This window comes from Fusarium poae, assembly GCF_019609905.1.
Source record: "Fusarium poae strain DAOMC 252244 chromosome Unknown contig_2, whole genome shotgun sequence".
Lineage (NCBI taxonomy): Eukaryota > Fungi > Ascomycota > Sordariomycetes > Hypocreales > Nectriaceae > Fusarium > Fusarium poae.
In genome coordinates this window covers 106274-126548 of record NW_025408660.1, presented here as the reverse complement: position 1 = coordinate 126548, position 20275 = coordinate 106274, and the positions used below count along the sequence as shown (strand labels likewise).

The window sequence follows — 20275 nt, the reverse complement described above, 5'->3', positions numbered from 1 at the left end:
GTCGTAACATATAGGTTATCTATTAGTAAAAGCTACTATATATCTCAGCATAAGACACTCTACTAAAGAAGAATAAATTACTTTAAAAATCTAAAAGTATATTTTTAAGCATTAATAATATATAGAAAAACAAATAAAGGAAGATCTTAAAGCACTATATAATAGCCTTAATGAAAGTAAACGCTAAGTGTCACAGACCAAGACCGGACCTGCCTACCCTAGAGCTACAAGTGGGTTAGATCACGTGGCGATACGTTATCGCTGAGACTTTAGTTCTGTTGAACAGTAGGATGGCCGCACGGGGTATCGTGTGACCTATCGGTCAGCTGTCGGCGACCCAAGACCCATTCAGGAAAGCATAATAAGCAGACCCCTCTCCAAGGAAGGCGGGGGGGGAAAAGTTGAACAATACACATACAATTAAGGACATCAAGGCGCACGCGATCCGTTCAACAAGACCAGGCTTCAGACGCTGAACACTTGGAGAATTTGGCCTTGAAGCAGGCCTGTCGCAGGGACAAGCGAGGCTGGGAAATGTGGCGAGGAGTAGGGATTGTGATGCTTGAGGGTTATAGGGCTAGAAGTCGGAAAAGAATGTAACTAACGAGACTTAATGCTGTGGGCCCTATGAGGCGTATCCTCCCGGGCGGAATAAATTCATTCATTCATTCATTCTGCTTATCACGTACGTTAATGCTAAAGAACAATAGTTCGGTTTAACCTGGACACCATACCTGATAGGTAAAAGTTATTCTCAATTTAGTAGCAAAATTATGAGGATATACTTCTCAATTCGATGATACTAGCTAAGAAAAAAGAGAAATTACTAGAATACAACAAGAACATTAACGTTCTTTGAGAAATCCGCGATGGTATCGCAGAGAGCATCAAATAATTGCTCAGCAAAGTCCATGCCCACATGTCCACCCTTAGGGTACAAGAAACAGACTTCAGTACTGTTCGAGTCCTGCGGTGTAGTGACGACGCTAAAGTCGGCAGTATCCTCCTGCGAAGTGATCACACCAACATTGTACGTGTTGTCTGCAATGGACAGGCTATCTGTTTGAGCCATGCTCTGATGCTGAACCATGGTAGAAAAGCCCATTGCTCCATCGTCATTCCAATTAGTGCAGTTCCTGATAATCTCCCTGAAGCCAAGTGATTCATACGGCATGTTGTCCACTTGTTGATGTTGAATATATCGGAGAAGATCGAGTACGGTCCAGGAGGTTTGGTAAGTCACGCGCACGGGAACTACGTTCAAGCAAGGACCGACGACGGCTTCAATACCAGGGACGTGGCGTACATTGCGTCCACTGATGAGATGACCAAACACAACGTCTGACTTTCCAGTGGCTTTGGTAAGGACTGTGGCCCAAGCTGCCTTGACGACAGTAGCGGCGGTGATGTTGTAAGCCGCGAGAGAGGGTGTAGCTACAACCCTCTTCAAGACTTGAGTAGGAGTTGTGCGCATTGCACCGATTTGTCGAGGGATGATGTCTGTTGGAGTGGAGTGCTTGAGGAGAGATCGCCAGTATGTGTATTGTTCGGATCTGGCCCTGCCCCTCACGCCGCAGATGTATGTCGCATATGAGGGTGTGGTAATGATGGGTTCTCCCTCGTAAGATGCCTTCAAGGCGTTGAGAATAGCTGGGAAGCAGACACCGTCGTATAGGGCGTGGGATAATCTGATGAAGATCCTGTGTGCTTGAGAAGAGTTGTGTCGTGCAACGACAAAGCGGAGAGAGGGTCGCTCAGGACGTGCAGGTTGGCGAAGATGGTCTGATTCAAGCTCAGAGGTGAACTGCTCGATATCGTCGACGTCTTGAATGGTGACATCAGGCTGTACGTGGCGGAGGATAACTTGTACGTAAGTCGCCTGATAGGGAACGAAGACGGTGCGGAGGATATCGAAAGCGGCAGTGACGTTTGTGATACTTTCCTGTAGAAGGGCAACGTCCAGTGACCCGGATCCATCAAGGTAAAAGTGGTTCAACATCCATCGTGAGTCTAGCAGGCTGCCTTGAACGGCTTGGGCTTGGAAGTCGGTTGTTGGGAGGACATCAATGATACTGGCGCGAGAAACGCCGATAAGAGGACAAACAGTGTCTCGGACGAATCGTTCGGGATCCTGCTGTCCAAGAAGAGAAAGCGGTTGGTAGACATACTCCTCCATGATAATGCCATCCTTCTTGCAGTCCATTAAGGAAGTGTCGTCGTTGGTAGATGCTATATCGCCGTCTTTGTATGACTTGTCTCTCAGGACCTTAAGCATGGAGCCGAATGTTGGGTTCTTGAAGATATCGGCTACAGTGAGAGGGAGGCCGTGGTCTCTGGCGTCCCCGACCATGGCCATGGCAATAATGGAGTCACCACCGTACTCAAAGAAGCTGCCCTCGTATGTGATATCAGTCGTGTCAATGTCAAGATGATCTTTCCACAATGCTGATAGCTTCTCCTGGAAGCGATCCTTGGTCAGAGTACCCCAAGAGGCCGAGGGAGAGAAGAGGGTGGGATCAGGACCTGTTGAGTAGCTGCTGACTGTCAAGGTTGGGGTTGTAGCGGCGTGTTGCATATGGTCGTGCTGGAATGTCCAGCCGTCTACCTCAGATGTAGTGACGTGGGTAGATAGAGATGAATCCTGCGACACCCGCAAGTGCGACAGGGCCTCCTCACTGTGATCGATGATGTCGCTGAGTACCTCGGACATGATATATGCAAGGTCCTTAGCTTGCATGTGGGAAAGAATGCTGGTCCAGTATCGGAACACAATGCCTTCATCGCCGCGAGTGGTGTTTGCGTTGAGTGTAACGGCATATTCACTGGGATCAAAGGCATCTACCGGCTCGTATGTAAGGGCGCCGAGATCTGAGTCTTCAGATGAACCGGCGTTTTGGATGGATACAGCTGTGTTAAAGAAGCCACGCTTCGCCTGTCCCAGCGCATGAGTAACATGGGCAAGAGAGAAATGCTGATGTGGCAGACTGTTGACGTAATCTTCTTGGGCACCGAGGAAGAGTCGCTTGAGAAGTATGCCGTGTGTGAATTTGAAGCGGAACACGAGCATGTTGATCAAAGGTCCAACAATATCAGCAACTCCGTCAATACGAGCGTCACGACCGGATGCCAAGTATCCGAAGCAAACGTCCTGGGAATTGGTGTATTTCCGAAGAACCAGTGCCCATGCGACCATAATCATGTTAGATAATGTCACGCCGAACTCCAAGCCGAGAGAATGTAGTTCGGTGAACCGGTCAAAGTCGATGGTAACGGAGCCGAGACTTCTAGCTGCTATGTGATCCGAGTTCATGGTCGGGAATTCGGTGAAGCGAGCGCCAGAGAGATAGCTCTTCCAGTAGATGAGACTCGAATCAAGGGATTGGTTGGAGATGTACTTGATGTACTCCTTGTAGGATGGGGCCTTTGTGGGCGGCAAGCTGTTGGTGTACGCGCTTGAGATGTCGCGCAGGATAATCAGCGTGGAAGCACCATCTGTGACAGCGTGGTTCATCTCAAGCTTGATAAAGACCTTGCACTGCGGTGTCTCGCAAATGGTGATCTGATAGGGAAGTGTGGGCTGTCCATGTTTCTTGTTCGTCTTTCCGAGCGATCTGGTGTTCAGCTTTGCCATGACATCTATCTCACGACACTTGATCGTACTGATTCGGGTTTTGCGAGGATGTGTAACGACTTGATCGAAAGAGCCGCCACGGTGAACACTTTCAATGAAGATGGTGCGTAGTGCGGCGTGACGCTCAACAACTACCGAGCAAGCCGAAGCCAGCTGTGCAGCATCAATAGTTGCGCCAATGGGAGAGGATACCTCAAGGACAGCGTGGAACAGATACTGCGTGGGATCAAGTAGTTGACTGAGTATGATACCCTTCTGCATTGGCGAGCATGGATACATGTCCTCGACTTCATCGTAACGAATATGAGCGGCAGGTAGGGACTTGTCGACTATCTCTTGAAGCCCGGCGTAGTCCAAGGGCATGAGAGGGAAGTCGCTGAGGGTAGGGAAGGATGGAGCTGTGCTGAGCTCCTTTGCCATGTTGGTGAGACTGTCCTTGCAGGTGATGACCCATTTCTGAATGAGGTCTTGATGTAGCATGTGCTTGTTGTACATAAAGGTGAATCGGATGCCCTCATCGAGAATAGCAATGGAGATCTCAAAGAGAGCCATACGTCGAGTGTCGGGTCCGACATCTGAAATGGCCTTCATGTCTTCCTCGCTCAACGACAAGTCGAAAGAGCGTAATACAGTATCTTGTTCGCCACTCTGTTGAGAGCGGCCAAGGAAGTTCAATAGGACCTCGATGGGTTCATGCTTGTCGAGATGGAGCTTACCCGACTCGTTAAGGTAGCGCTGAGCAAAGTATGGACGACCGTTGTTGGGGATGCTACGTCGCAAGTCCTTGACCTTGCGAACATAGTCGATAGTGTCGGTAGGGTCGACGTTGTGTTGAGATACGTGGATAGGGCAAAGGGAAGTGAACCATCCGACAGTTTCAGATAGATCAATGGTGTCGTCCCATGGTTCGCGACCGTGACCTTCGTTGAACAATGTTGGGAGCTCACGGTCTGGGAAACACTGCCCGAACGACTGGAGCAGAGATGAGATGAAGAGATCGAGAGGTTCAGTTCTGAGAGCTGTATGGGAGTCGCTCATCAACATGGAGAAGATGGTGGCATCGGAAAAGGAAAATGACTGCTGAGTGACTTGGGAGTAGTTGTTGGAGGCGTTCGACATTCCCCAGAAGTCCAGATCTGCGGGTTGCACAACAAATGGAAGTACTGCTTCACCTTGCCTCTCAAGCGACTTGGCGTGCTCGATCTGTGCGATGTTCCATTGTCGGAACGAGAGGGGTTTGGGCAATAGAGAAGGAGAGGATGAGAGTAATATCTTCAGGTCTTGAGCGATGTTGATCCAGGACACAACGTCGATGACGAGATGGTGGGCTATGAGTGAGACAGCTCGAGATCCATCAGGCATTCTAAACTGGTCGACGATAAAGACAGGACCGGAAATGTCGATGCTCTTTTGACTTGAAGCAATGAGCTGAACCATCTCGGATGTGGTGTTGACGTCGTGGAAGTGTAAGCCGTAAGCATCTTGGATATCTGATGCAATCTGTTGTGTCCATCGTCCATCGGTGGATTTGCTGAAGCGGGCGCAGAGCATAGGATGTCTCTGCACAAGAGCATGAATGGCTTGTGCAAAGCTGGATGTGTTGATGGAGCCATGGATAGAAAAGAGCTGGCTCTGGTTGAAGCGGTCTCCGCGGTCCTTGTTGGAACTATTGTTAAAGAAGAGCTGCTGGATCGGCGATAGGGCAAATGGCTGGTCGTTGTCGTCCTCGTCATCCAAAATGCCGCTCTGTGTACGCCAATCTTCCGTCTCGATGAGGGAAGCTAACTTGGTGATGGACTTGCCGCTCATGATGTCTCGCATGGTCAGTTTGATGGAGTGGTCGCGGCAGCGAGACATGATTTGCATGGCCATGATGGAATCACCACCGAGAGAAATGAAAGAACGGTTGGTGGGTGTCATATCTTCTGGAGTGCGAAGAACTGAAGCCCAGATATGTTGTAGTAGACGTCCAATCTCTGTGGTGTTGGACACTACAATATCCTGGCTGAGACCACCGTCAATTAGAAACTCGGGTACCTCCACGTCCATGCCGGCAAGCCATCTCTGGCAAATAACCCTATCAAGCTTGCCAGACAGTAGCAAAGGAATGGCGCTAACCACGAGCCATGAAGAGGGCATCATGTAAGGTGGAAGGGTCTCAGATAGAGTGTGCCTCAACTCAGAAATCTGCAGGCGAGCAGCTTCCATGTCAGAATCGGAAACAGGAGTGAAATGCGAAGTTGCAAGGCCTGGGTTCTCCAACTTGGAGTCCTTGAAAGAGACAATGGCTACCAGTCGGCCCTTGAAGATACCAGACTTTGGCAGTGAGACGAGAGTATTGCGAAGGCGTGCATCAGACTCAAGGCAGGCTTCGATCTCGCCGAGCTCCATGCGCTGACCGTGAAGCTTGACCTGGTTATCCTTGCGACCAATGTACGTCATGCTTCCATCTGGGCGATATTTGACCAAGTCGCCTGTCCTGTATAGACGAACGGTCTTCTGAGTGAAGTAGTGCATCCAAGCCGGGTCCTTGATGAATGCTTGTGCTGTCTTGCCATCGTCGTTGAGGTAACCGCGAGAAACGATAGGACCACTGATGAGCAGTTCGCCTTCGCAACCCACAGGAGCCAGACGATTGTGATCCCTGGGGTCGACGATCCACGTATGGCAACCGTCCATCGCTCGACCGATGTTGGTGTGATCTTTGTCGACAGAGACGTGGGCGTTGGCAACCGCAAAAACAGTACACTCAGCAGGCCCATAACCGTTTATCAACTCAACCTTGTTCGCCCATTTGGAGATAGTCTCGGCTGTCATGGCCTCACCTCCACAGACAAGTGTCTGGAATGTCGTAAACTTGGAAGGATCTTGCATGTTGGCGAGTGAAGGCGTCAAGAAGGCCCATGTAGCACCAAGAGAGTTCATGGCGCCTGGCAAGTCGGTCATCCTCATGTCTTCGCTAGGAACGCAGAGACAAGCGCCGGTAGTCAATGCACCGAACATCTCTCCCATGGCGATGTCGAAGGCATAGGATGTAAAGTGGAACACGCTCGAAGTTGGCGTGAGATGCATGCGTTGAGTGTAGGCTCTGCAGCTGGCGATGAGTGAGGCATGCTCAATGACAACGCCCTTGGCCTTTCCAGTGCTACCGGAAGTGTATATGACAAAAGCGGCATCCTCAGCTACGACAGTTGGAAGGTCTTTCAATATGACATGCTGACGGGCGTTAAACAAGCTTTCGTCGACATTGATGACAGTATCAGTAAAACCAACGAAGCGGTCTTGATACTGCGGCGAGCACAATGCAATACGGGCGTTGCATTCGCGGGCGATGTCTGCGTGACGAGCAGGAGGATGAGCGGGGTCCAAAGGAACGATGGCACCGCCTGCAAGAATGACAGCGAGCATTGCGACTGAAGTCCAGAGAGACTTGTCCATACAACATGGTACCATCACCTCAGCTCCTACACCCTGCTGCATAAGGTGCTTGGCGAGGTGTCCAGCGTGTTGTGCGAGGGACTCATAGGTGAGATGGCCATCCCAGGCGCGGATGCTGGGGGCATTGGGGTAAGTAGCTACCGTCTGCCAGAATAAGCTGGGGATAGTGTCAGGCAGAGTGTTGTGCGACTGAGAGTTCCATTCTTTGATCATCTGGGCATCCTCTTTACTATGCAGCTGAAGATCAGACACCATGCGATCAGGCTCCCGTGAAAAACAAATGAGCTGGTCGACAAGAGCGGCGAATTGATGAGCGATACGATCTGTCTGCCAGCTCGTCAAGACGGTCTCATCATGATGAATCGTCAAAACCAAGTTGTTTGCTTCAATGGAGCATTCGACAACCAAGGGGTAAGTAAAGAAGCTCTTGTGCTCGACTTGTTCGTCAAAAAATTGTAGCAGCTCCTGATCCTTCGTTGAATCATCGTAGTCGCCGGACTGAATGACAAGCAGGTTCCTGAAGTCGCAAGCAACCGCGATCGACTGCCCAAGACGCTTGATGTGCTGAAGACCAGCGTGCTGATGGGGAATGACCTGCGCTGCCTGCTTGTGAAGAGTGCTTAGGAAGTGGCCAACTGTAGCGCCTCGATTTATCTGGACTCTCCAAGGTACTGTGGTAAGCGCTGGACCGAGGATGTCTTCCACATGGTCAAGAGCAATGTCGCGACCGGACAATGTCTCACCGAAGCCGACATCATCGGAGCCAGTCTGAGTCGCCAGGAGAAGCGCCCAAGCCGCGCGAACGATCGTCGGGATGGTGATATCGATGCCGAGAGAATCCTTACTGTACTGTACTGTATAGTGCAGCAAGGCATGCGAAGGCTCCTCATCGGTTGCAATGGTGGTTGGGAAATGCGATACAAGAGAGGCGTCCTGGAATCGGGCCTTCCAGAACTCGTCTGAGGCTTGACCATCAGTTTCGGCCAAGTACTTGGCGAAGTTGGCGAAGTTGGCGTATGGAACCACTGGCGGGAGGGTACTCATTCTGCGGTAAAAGTCGGAGAAGAGCTTGAGGATGGAGGGCATGCTCCAAGCGTCGTATAGAGCGTGGTGCACCGTCCATACGAAGTAGCGCATGTCGGCACTCGAAGAGTCGACAATGGCATGGCGGGCTAGTACACCTCCATTGCGATCGGGGATAGGGCGGGTATGGGCACTGGATTCAAGGGTGCTGTAGCACTCCCAGTCGATCTCATGTGGCGCAAGAATAGCTTGGTAGGACTTGAGGGACTTGGCGTTCACGATACGCGATCTCAAAATATCAACGTGATCGATAGTCCTCTGCCATGCTATCTTGAGATCCTCGATATCTATGCTGGATGGTACCTCGAAGACGTAGCGGGCAACATACGCACCAGGCTTCTGCATGGAGGAAGCCACGAGACCTTCTTGAAGGGAGCTGCACGGGTACAAATCTTGTATCTGGCTCGGCTGGATACCACAGCACTCGGCGACCTCGTCAAGGAGGAAAGAGGGAGATGCGACATCATGCAACAGTGAGAAGGGCTCGACGTTGGTGATGGCAGCGTGATCAGAATTGTCGCAACAGGTGGCCAGCTCCGACAAGACGGGAGTTTTGAAGATGTCCATGACGCTAAGGACAATATCTTCCATCCTGGCGGCGGAAACAACCTTCATGGCACCGACGGAATCACCACCGAGTCTGAAGAAGCTGTCATCTCTGCTGATACTGTCCGGAGCCATCTTCAGGATCTTGGACCAGACCTTCTGCAACTTGCGCTGCATGAAGGTAGTTGGGGCTCGGCTCTTGCTGGACCCAGCGAGCTTGTAGCTACCCATCTGCTGAGGAGGAATGGACTGGGCAATGGCTTTGAGTCGGTGACGGTCCAACTTACCCGCCAAGGTCCATGGCAGCTTGACCACTGGGATGTACACGGTTGGCAACATGTGTGATGGGAGAGCTGCGCCGATGGCTGTCTTGAGTGACTGGCAAATTTCCATGGAAGTGGATGACATGGGCAGGAGAAGATCGGCCGTATCAGCTTGGACTGGCTCATCACTGGTGAAGAACACGGCCAGTGCCTTGGTGGATGTCTTACTCTGAGGTAAGATCAACTCTACAGCAGACTGGAAATGGGCGGGCAAGTTGACCTTGACGTGATGTTCGATCTCACCAAGCTCAATACGTTGTCCGTTGAGCTTGATCTGTGTGTCCTTGCGCGAGACATAACTCAAGGAACCGTCAGAGTTGTATACAACCAGATCGCCAGTTTTGTACATCCTGTCCACACGATCACCAGAAATTCTGGTATTCGCGCGCCACGATGGATGGTCAATGAAAGCCTCTCTTGTCTTGGTCTCGTTGTTCAGATATCCTCTTGCAACGATGGGTCCTTCGACAAGAAGCTCGCCAATGCTTCCAATGGGCATGAGGCGGTTGTGGTTGCGTGAATCGACGACCCAAGAACGACACCCGACAGCGTGACCGATAGTAGCAGGCTCTCGATTCACGATAGTACCATGATGGTCGACCTTGGTGTGCGCTGCAGCAATGACTGAAGCCTCACTAGGCCCGTAGGCGTTGATAAGAGCAGCGTGGCTTGACCACTTGGTGATGTGGTCTCTTGACATTGCCTCACCACCGGTAACGAGGACCTTGAGGCCTGGAACGCTACCAGGCTTGAGCACATTTGCCACAGATGGCGTCAGCAAGGCCCAGTTGATGTCGTATTTGGCGATGGAACTAGCTAAGTCGTTTAAACGCTCCTCATCAGAGGGAATGCAAACACAGCCACCGACGAGGAAGGTAGTCAATATCTCCATGATGCTGGCGTCGAAAGTGTGTGACGCAAATTGTAGAACGCGAGAGGAAGAGGTCATATGAATGGCTCGGGTATGAGCAGTCACACCGGTGGTAAAGGCTGCATGCTCAATGATAGTTCCCTTGGGTAAACCAGTCGTTCCTGACGTGAAGATGACATACGCAGCGTTGTGTGTTTGGACCTGGACTGGAGGCGGGATTGGTGAGACGAACAGTGAAGAGACTGTCTCGTGGCCGACAGCAAAGGCTGGGATGTCCATGCTGGCAAACGTATCCACCAGGGACGATGAGCAAAGAATGAGCTTGGCATCGATGTTATGGACCAGGAAGTTGATTCGCTCAGGCGGGTGGCTAGGATCAACGGGGACGAAAGCCGCCCCGGCCTTGAGAACTGCGAGCATGGCGATAGGTGCCCAGGCCGACTTTTCGAAGCACAGAGGGATGTACGTCTCGGGTGTGACACCGAGAGTCACCAAGTGCTGGGAAAGCTGAGAGGCCGCGGCATCGACCTCGCAGTAAGTGAAGCTAGCATCCCAGGCCTCTATAGCCGGTGCATAGGGCAGATTCCGAGCATTGCGCTCAAAGACTTGATGCACGCAGTGGTCTACAAACTCTGGCTCGGTTTCGTTCCAAGAGATCAGCTGCTGCGCACAATGGTCGCTGAGAATATTAAGCTGGTCTGTTGGAAGAGAGGGATCGGATGAGATGATCGAAGTCAAGATCTGATCAAACGTGCATGCGATGTTCTTGGCTTGTGAGTCAGATACCTTATCAGTCCAGTAGCACAGCTGTAGCTCCGCAGTAGAGTCCCAAACTTCGGCGTTGACGGTCAAGTCGTACTCATTGGGGTCCTGTGCATCGCTGACATCGAATGATAGCGGCCCAGTCGCCATGACCTTGTTGACGGATCGTCGTTGGAACGAGTATGCAGTGTTGAAAAGAGGTTCATTAGCTAACCCAGTCACGCGCTGGATGTCGGCTAGTGAAACGTTCCTGTGGCTCATGGCTTCACTAAGATCGTCTTGTACAGCCCCGAGAACGTCTCCGATGGTGGAGGATGGAGAGAAACGCACGCGACAGACAAGCATGCTGATGAAGACGCCAATTGCCTTGTCCATGTCAGAAACTGGGACGTCTCTCTCTGCAACGAGATATCCGAAGCACACGTCGTCGAGGCCTGTGTAAGCTTGGAGAACCAGGGCCCAGATGAGCTGGAGAAGGTTGGAAAGCGTCACGCCTCTCTCGGTACAGAATGTCTGTAGATCGGCTGCATGGGAGAGAGGCTGATCAAGAGATCGCAGAACCTTAGGCTGCGCGATTCCATAGAGTGAGGGTAGATGGCATGGCTCAGCTCCACTCAAGTAGTCCTGCCAGTACTTGACGTCATGAGAAGACTGTTCTTGTAGATGAGCGACGTAATCCCTGTAGACAGAGATGCGTGTGGAGGGTAACGACTGTTCGTAAGCCAAGGCCAAGTCACGGAACAGAATTGGCATAGAGGTTCCATCAGATATGGCGTGGCTCATCTCCAGAACACAGTCGACCTTGTCTCCAGTCTTGAAAACAGTGAGATGGTGTGGCGGTGTGTTGCTCATGACCGGCAATGGCGAGCGATCAGATATTTTCTGAAGCCGGTCATCGTCGGAGCAGTCCAAGATAGAAACGGCGGCAGTATGGTTGTGTAGAACAACCTGGTTGATGCCGCCCTCCTCCAACAGGCCATCAACAAAAACAGTCCGGAGAGTAGAATGGTGCTGTATAACGCACTGCCAGGCATCTACTAGTAGCTGTACGTCCACTGCATGACCAGGTTGAGTGGGGTTCACCGTGAATGAGACAGAGTACGAATAGTACTCAGGGCTCCTGACCTGAGCCAAGAGAATACCCTGCTGGACTGGGGAGCAAGGGTAGGCAGCTTCGACCTCGCCACTGAACGAGATACCGAGTTCGGCAAGTCTTGTGTCGACCCTTGATGCGGCACTGAAAGCGGGCGGAAGAAGGGAAATGTCGGGTGCTTGCTGTTCAGGACTAGCTGCAGACAGCCTCTTGACAATCGTCTGGATGGACTCGGAGAAATTGATAACCCAGTCGTGAATACCAGATTGGCGCTGCATCTGGCGGTTGAAGGTAAAGCTGAAGCTCAGGGTACTGGCGCAGAGAGAAGCAGAGATCTCGATGAGTGCGAGGCGTGGTACATCAGCTCCAATGTCTGTCTCCGAAGTTGCCGAGTCAAACATGCTGCCACATGACTTGAACACTGAGCCTTCAGAATCCGTCTTTTGTGTTTGACCGAGGAAGTTGAAAGCGAGTTCAACAGGCCACTCTGGGGACTGAGTCGCATCGGACAGCATCTGGCACGCAAAATAAGGGCGACCCTTGTCAGGAATCCTCTGTCTGAAGTCCTGTACCCAACGCACCATGTCAAGGAGATCGGGCTCTACAGGCATGGACTCGGGTAAGTAGACGGGGCAGAGAGTGGTGAACCAGCCAACGGTGCGTGACAAGTCTAACTTGTTGTCCAATGGCTCTCTACCGTGACCCTCGTTGAAGATGGACGGCATAAAAGACCGGTCTGAAAAGGTTTGACGGAACGAGGCGAGCAGAGAGGTAAGCAAGATATCAACAACATCAGTGTCGAGCGCCTCATAGCAGGAGCCCAATAGCTCGTCGGCAGGCATTTCTACAGTCTCTGTGACTGCATCGCCGTGGAGGTTGGGTACAGATTGCATCCCCCAGTATGAGAGATCCTGTGAAGGCGTAGGGATGTCGTGGAAGACCTTGTCAAGCGTGGTGTTGCGAGCCTCCTCCAGCTGCTGGGAGTTCCAAGTCTGGAAAGAAAGTGGCTTGGCTAGGCCTGAGGCGGGTGCTGATAGCAGTGTCTCCAGGTCCTGGAGGATGATGTTCCAAGAGACGACATCGACGACGAGATGGTGAATGGCAAAGAAGACAACTTGGTTGAAAGGATCCTCTATATCGATGATGTTGGCGGCGAGGAGTGGCCCTTCGAAGATGTCCAAGCTCTTCTGGCTTTCTTCGATCAACCGAGAAACAACAAGCTGGTCAACTCCCACATTCGATGCAAGAGTGTAAGAGCCAGCAGTATCGGACGTGATACGCTGGGAGTAAACACCATCAGCACAAGAGAAGCGAGCACGTAACATGCTATGCGTCTTGATGACAGTCTCCAAAGCAGCCGACAACTCCCCAGCTGAGATCTTGCGAGTCGTCTCCAGAAGCACACTTTGGTTGAAATGAGTAGACCCAGCAAACATGCTCTCAAAGTACACCTTCTGAATGGGCGAAAGAGGGAAAGGTTTGTCCTCCTCTTCGTTATCCTGTGTAACATCCTCCACAGCCGCGACACACGATGCAAGCTCCACAATGGACTTGCTTCGCATGATCTGACTGACGGAAACAGCCATGTTGGAAGATCTGCAAATAGCCATGAGCTGCATCGCTGAGATGGAGTCGCCTCCTAGTCGGATGAACGAGCGTGTAAATGGCACGCTCTCAATAGCGATGCCGAGGACCTTGGCCCAGGCAGCTCTAAGCTTGGTCTCGATGCTTGTCGCGTCACGATCCAGAGTGAGACCCGATGTCTGGTCCTGGTCTTGGGCGCTGAGAACCTTCTGATGCTGCTTGGATTTCATGGCCTCAACCCAGTTGGTCGTGTGTCGGCGATCGAGCTTCCCGGAAGGCAGTAGAGGAATCTGGTTGACGATGATCCATGTAGATGGGATCATGTAAGCGGCCAGGTGTCTTGCGAGGGCATCACGAATGCTTGTCAACTGAGATGGCGCAAATTCAACGATGCGCATCTCTTCGTCTCCAGTGATTTCTCCGTTGAGGGTAGAGGAGGATTGGAGCGAAAGAACAGAGACAAGACGGCTCTTGAAAGGTCCAGAAGACGGAACGAATGCTAGGCAAGAGTGAACGGCGGGATTAACGCTCAAGTGATGCTCGATCTCAGATAGTTCAAGTCTTTGACCGTTGATCTTGACTTGGTTATCCTTTCGCCCTTGGAACTCGATGGATCCGTCATCCTCCAGTTTAGCCAGGTCTCCAGTCCTGTAGAACCTGCGCTCGCTGGGGGAGGTCTCGCTGGTGAACTTGCTGCACCATGGCGGGTTGGTGATGAAAGACTCAGCGGTCTTCTCAGGGTTATTGAGATAGCCTTGTGCGAGAATCGGGCCTTCTATCACAAGTTCACCGACAACGCCAACAGGTACAAGTCTGTCTTGATTAGTAGCATCCACGATCCAACAGAGGCCTCCTACAGCACGGCCAATGTTGGAAGGGCTAGAGAAAAGTGTAACATTGGGGTTAACAGTGGCGACAACAGAGGTCTCGCTGGGTCCATAGGCGTTCATCAACTGGACAGAAGGCGCCCAGGCAGAGACATGCGAGCGAGACATAGCCTCTCCACCGAGCACCAATGTCTTGAGTCCAGGAACGGCAGACGGCTCAATCAGCTGGGCAACAGAGGGTGTTAACAGAGCCCAATTAACGCCCATGCGATTGATGGCCCCTGCAATGTCGTGCATGCGTTCATCCTCAGACGGCACGCAGACAGTTCCACCGTGGATCAGGGTGCTGAGAGTCTCCATGATACTTGCATCAAAGGTATGCGAGGCAAACTGCAAGACCCGAGATGACTCGTTCATCCCCATGGCTGATCCATGCGCAGTCGCTCCGGTGCATAAGGCAGAGTGGTCAATGATGGTGCCCTTTGGCTTGCCGGTCGTACCAGATGTGAAGATACAGTAGCATGGAGACTTGGCAGACAAAGTGACGACATGGTACTCAGCTGATGATGAGCTCTGTATCAAGGCAGGTGAGACAGGCATGACCTTTGTTCCCAACTTCGTCAAGCGCTCGGCGTACTGGGGCGAAGATAGGATAATGGTGGCCTCGACATCGTCAAGAATACCCCTGATACGGGCGTCAGGATGGGCATAGTCCAATGGCACAAAGGCAGCGCCTGCCTTGAGGATGGCCAGCATGGATACAACGACCACATATGACTTCTCCATGCAAAAGGGGACGAAAGAATTGACGTCAATACCAGCTTCAATGAGGATGGATGCAAGACGTGTGGACTGAGAGTCCAGCTCCGAGTAAGTGAGGCTCTGGTCCCACGCGCAGACAGCCAGCTTGTTCTGTGCTTGAGCTTCTCCAGTGGCCTTGATAACGTTGTGCACTAGCCTCTCCATAGCTGGTGGTGCCAGCCGACTCATCTCAGAAAGCGCCTGGTAATCCCGAGCACTGATCATGTCAAGGTCACTGAGCTTCTCCTCCTTGAACTCCGAAGATTTGACCGACGTCAACATCAGTGCAAACTGATCCATGATGCGCTGCATCTGTGACTCGGAAAAGATGATTGGGTCAAAGTGAACAACAGTTTCAAGCTTGCCATCCGCAATGTGGCAAGGGAGCATGAGAGGGTAAGAGTAAAAGTTGGTACCGGCCATCTCGTTGGTCTCTTCGCACCAGAAAGAGTCTGTCGACTGCCGGGGCCCGTAGTTGATGGCCAGGAGATTCTGCGCGGCGCAAGCAAAAGCTGTGTCAGAGTTTATACGACTGATTCGATGGATGCCTGCGAACTGGTGCATCCTGACTGCTGCGGATTGAGACTGGACGGTATCGAGAAGGTCGGCTCCCCTTTGTGAAGGGTCAAGTCTCACACAGGTCGGGACAGTGGCCAATGTAGCACCGACCATGTCCTCGATTCCATCGACGGGAGCATCACGACCCGTCACGGTCTCCCAGAAGACAACATTGTCTGCTGCCGAGTAGGTAGATACTGTCAAAGCCCAAGCTGCACGGATCATGGTAGCTGAGGTGATTCCTGATCCAGAAGATTCAGCTTTAAAGTCGGTCTTGTGAATGATGAGGCCACTTGCGCTGGGCTTGTAGTCGGGAGAGGGAAGGCGAGGAAAGTGCTGGGTCGAGATGTCGGAGAGGTAGGACCCCCAGAACTTGGTATCTTCACTTGCATCAACCTCGGTGAGATAGCGGATGAAGTTCGAGTACTTCGGGCCACTGAGACTGGGTTGCTGAGTGGAGGTCTGGAGGTTCTAATGTTTATATTGCGCAGTAGTGCTGGGTGAAAATGTATTTTATAAAACTTGATTGTTCATTATTGATATGAGAGTTCTTCTCGGGTTTATATCTCTAGATGATTTCATCTAGGACTTTGAACTCTAAATCTAGGACTTTCAGTCTGACAGTCTAAACCCTGAAAGGAAGGGGGATCCCCGGATTTTCCAACACGCCCCCATCCACCTTGTCTTCAGGGTACAGAGTCATCGTGGACTTCAGTACTCCAAATAATACGACCTGCTTCCTCGATCGGACATGCACTGACTCGAATGGCTTCTAGAAAGTGGCCATGACTGACTGCATTCAACGGTTTAGTGAGTCCGTCTGCTACCTGCTCGTGTGTGCTAACGTATTGCACATCAATGTTCCCGGCTTCAACTTCTTCTCGGATATGGTGCTCGGTTAACGGAATGTGCTTTGTCCTTTGGTGGAGCTCAGGGTTTCTGCATAGCTTTAGGGAACCCTGGTTGTCGCCGTTCAGTAGGATGGGCATATGTAGCGGAAGGAGCAGTTCAGAAAAGAGGTTCCTAACCCAGGCCAATTCTCTGGCACACTGGGAGAGTGCTGTATATTCAGCCTCAGTGGTCGATAGTGCTACTGTTTCGTGCCGTTTGGCCCTCCATGAGACTGTAGACCCTTCAAGTTGAACGAGCCACCCGAACGTCGATCTTCCCGTAACGGTGTCGCCTTTCCAATCTGAGTCGGCCCAAGCTGTGATGCTCCAAGCGGATTCAGGATCTTTCTTGACGCCCCCAAGCACTAGGCCGTGGTCTCTTGTCTGCTGTAGATAGCGAAGACTTCTTTTGATCAGTCGTGAATGTGCTGGTGATGGATTCGACATGTATCTCGAGAGTACCGAGAGAAGAAAAAGCTAAATCGGGTCTGGTTTGGGTCATTCCATACATCAACGAGCCGGTTTTTCGAGCTATAGTCTTCTCGTTCTTCTGGAGAAGCCGAGTCGCCATTGTCTCTTGGTTGCAGTGTCGAGAGTGAATTTCGCTCCATCGGGGTCTTGACCGGTCGGCAATCCTCTAAGCCGAATTTCTTCAGTATTCTGGTAAAATATGCATCCTGGGAAAGGTAGATCAGCCTTGAGTTCCTGTCTCGGGTTATTCTTACTCCAAAAAAATGGCTAGCGGGACCAAGATCAGTCATGGTAAAGATCTCTCCCAGGCGGGCTTTGTACCCTTGGATTGCTTCCTTGTTGCTGCCCATGATGAGGAAGTCATCCACATATGTGATGATGATCACTCCCGTTGTGGGATTGTGATATACGGCCGTGTCAGACGTTGCTTGTCTGAAGTCAAGGGATTCCAAGGTCTCCTTCAGCTTCTTTTGCCATTGCCGAGGCGCCTGCTTGAGCCCATAGAGGGATTTGATCAATTTGCAGATCTTCTCAGTTGAAAATCCTGGCGGACGGTCTTCTGGGTGTTGGTCAAAATACTCGACAAGTCCTTCCGGCATTTCGATGAAGACTTCTTCGTCGAGGTCCCCTTCCAAGAACGCCGTCGACACGTCCATCTGCTCAATTTCCCAATCAAGACAGGCAGCAACGGTGAGGAGGATTCTCCAGGTCGCCGATTTGGCAACAGAGGCAAAGGTCTGGTTGTAGTCAAAGCCGAACTGTTGTTCAAAGCCTCTGACCACCAGCCGCGCCTTGAACTTGTCCAGGTTGCCGTCCTCTTTTTTCTTGACCTTGAATACCCACTTGACTGTAAGTGGCCTATTGTGAGCTTGGTTGCGGTCCAGCATGCGCCAAGTTCCTTTCGTGAGGAGACTGCGCAGCTCACTGTGTATTGCTCTGAGCCAATGCTCCCTTTGCGGACCTTGAAGCGCTTCAGTCATTGTTTTGGGCTCAGTGATCACCTCTTTTCGGGGATCTGGCAGCTTAGCTGATGTCATGGATGTTGTCGTCTGTCCATGCTGAGGATTATGCACCTCGGCATGCTGAAGATTGTTCACTTCAGACCTTCGTGGGCTCGGAGTTTCTGTCTGCTCCGTGACTGACTGTGGCCGGCTTGAGATGGGAGCTCCGTTCTTGCGGATTTCCGGCTCAACATCATGCTCAGTTTCGGTCAGGAGTTCTTTCTCCCCGACCTTTTCGTAGAATTTCACATTTGCAGAGCGGACGATCTGATGTCCCTTTCTGCGAGAGGGCACCCAGCAGGTGTAGATCTGTGAACCTTCCATGCATAGGTAGATTCCAGCCTCTCCTCTTGGACCAAACTTGTGTGATCTCAATCTTCGTTCTTTTGGTATGTGTATCGTGACTTGTGAGCCACAAATTCGTTCTCCGGATAGATCCGGCTTGTTGTCTTGTCCGGGGAAGGCCTCGTTGAGAAAGCTTTCCATGGGAGTGAGGCCATCAATTGCCCTGGTGGCTGTCACGTTTGTCTTGCGCACCATATCTTCCAGGACCAATGGCCAGAGCTCTATCGGGATTCTTTCCGATTCCATGGTTGCTCTGACTTTGTCAAAGATGATGCGGTTAGAGCGCTCAGCAACTCCGTTAAATTCAGGAGTATATGGTGTCGTCTTGATGATTTTGACGCCGTGGGTGTACTCGAGGTTCTTGAGAGACGCACCATAGAGCTCAGAGCCGCCATCCATCTGGATTGCGTACACTCGGATGCCATACTGAGTTCGTATCTTCGAGATGAGCTGGCCTAGAAGTTCCGAAGCCATTCCCTTCCTCGTGAATGTGTAGGCCCATCTCATTCGATGTTTATCATCTGTGGCAATCATTCCCCATCGTTCGCCTCTAATACCCGGTGGATTGACTTTGAAGGTGTCAACATGGATGAAACCGGCCTTGGAGGCTCGCTTCCGTTTGTTTCGTGGAGTCCATCGTAGGGCCTTTGCGATATCGCAGGCGAGGCAGTAATTGAAAGGCTCATGATTGTGGTGGCTGTCGCAGAACATTCCTCTCGTCATTTTGGCAGTCTGCGATACCTGATATACGTTGACGTGGCCGAGTCTTCGGTGCCAAAGATCGACATCCAGGCATTGCTTTGATGAAACAATGTGGTGATTGCATGGTTCTGGCTGGAGTTCGGAGACGGCCTGGTTTGAAACGGCTGTCTCTCTGACCTCAGTGTTGACGTACAGACCGTCCCTTCCTATACGGAGGAGACCAAAGACGTCTCCTGTTGGGTCGTATATGTCGTTACCGTCAATCCAGCCGCCGTTCTTGTACAGCCTGAGCCCTGACATGACGTTTACCGGAAACTCAGGGATGAATAGCGTGTCTTTGAGGTTGACTGTGACCTGATCGCCCCATTTGTTTATGAAGCAAATTTTGACTGTCCCTCGACCGGATGGGTACACCTTCCCACCGCCCGTAACGAGGACCGTTCGGGTTGCAGGCTGCAGCACTGTGAATAGTCTTTGGTCGTTGCAAATGTGGACTGACGAACCCGTGTCGAACAGCCATTCTGCGGTTGAAGAGATGCTATCAAGGGAGACCTTACACGTTTCTGTATTGTCCATAGGCGGCTCGTCTGAGACGCTGTCTTCAAGAATCAGAAAAGATCGCTCGACTGTCATGTGATTTGATTCCTTAATATGGAGATTCTTGCTGTTGTCGCGTTGACGATCATGCTCCATGAGTTCCTTGGCGAGACGGACTGCCCAGTCGGGCCGCTTACCCTTATGGGCGAACCAACAATCATTTTCGTGATGTCCTCTCTTCTTGCAGTTTGTGCAGGTATAATCCTTGTGCTTGCCGACTCGATGATTGGTCTCCTGGTTAAACTTGTTCGCGGCTCGCTGGTTCTTTGAAGAGCCTCTCCTCCGTCCACTTGCCTCTTGCTTTCTTGTGGTTAGGCCCTTCCTCCCGGTCTTTTTTACCGTGGGCCCAGTACGTAGAGGCAGTACCATGACTGTCATCGTCATCTGATGACCTGTTTTCATCAATGAGATCTTGCTGCATTGATCGTAGTGTTGGCGGATGCTCAGAGCGAAGGAGAGCCCGTTGTCTGGCAGTCCAGTCGGGGTACTCGTTCTCACAGGCAGTCAGATAGACCACCTTTTGAGGGTATCTGAGATTGGTTCCTTTTGCTCGAGGAGAAGTTTGACGAGTCGTTCGAAATCGACATTGAATTGTGGAATTGTCTCGTAAGAGCTTGATTTGATCCGGATAAACTGGTAAAGTGTTGTCTGCAGGAGAACTGGGCCTGTGCCAATACAGTAGGCCTGGAGAAGGTTGAACATCTCCTGGGGGTTTTCAATCCCGACCAGTTGACTGAGTGCTTCTCCAGTGC

General features: G+C 51.5%; 1 protein-coding gene across 1 annotated transcript; it reads right to left on the bottom strand.

Moving 5' to 3' along the window:
* Nucleotides 1-826: 826 nt before the first annotated feature.
* FPOAC1_014147 (uncharacterized protein) lies at nucleotides 827-15742 on the bottom strand (the record flags this gene model as incomplete). The annotated part of the gene is made up of 1 exon (XM_044858469.1): nucleotides 827-15742. The coding sequence occupies one exon, from the start codon at nucleotides 15740-15742 to the stop codon at nucleotides 827-829; it is 14916 nt and encodes a 4971-aa protein (XP_044701067.1).
* Nucleotides 15743-20275: the final 4533 nt, after the last annotated feature.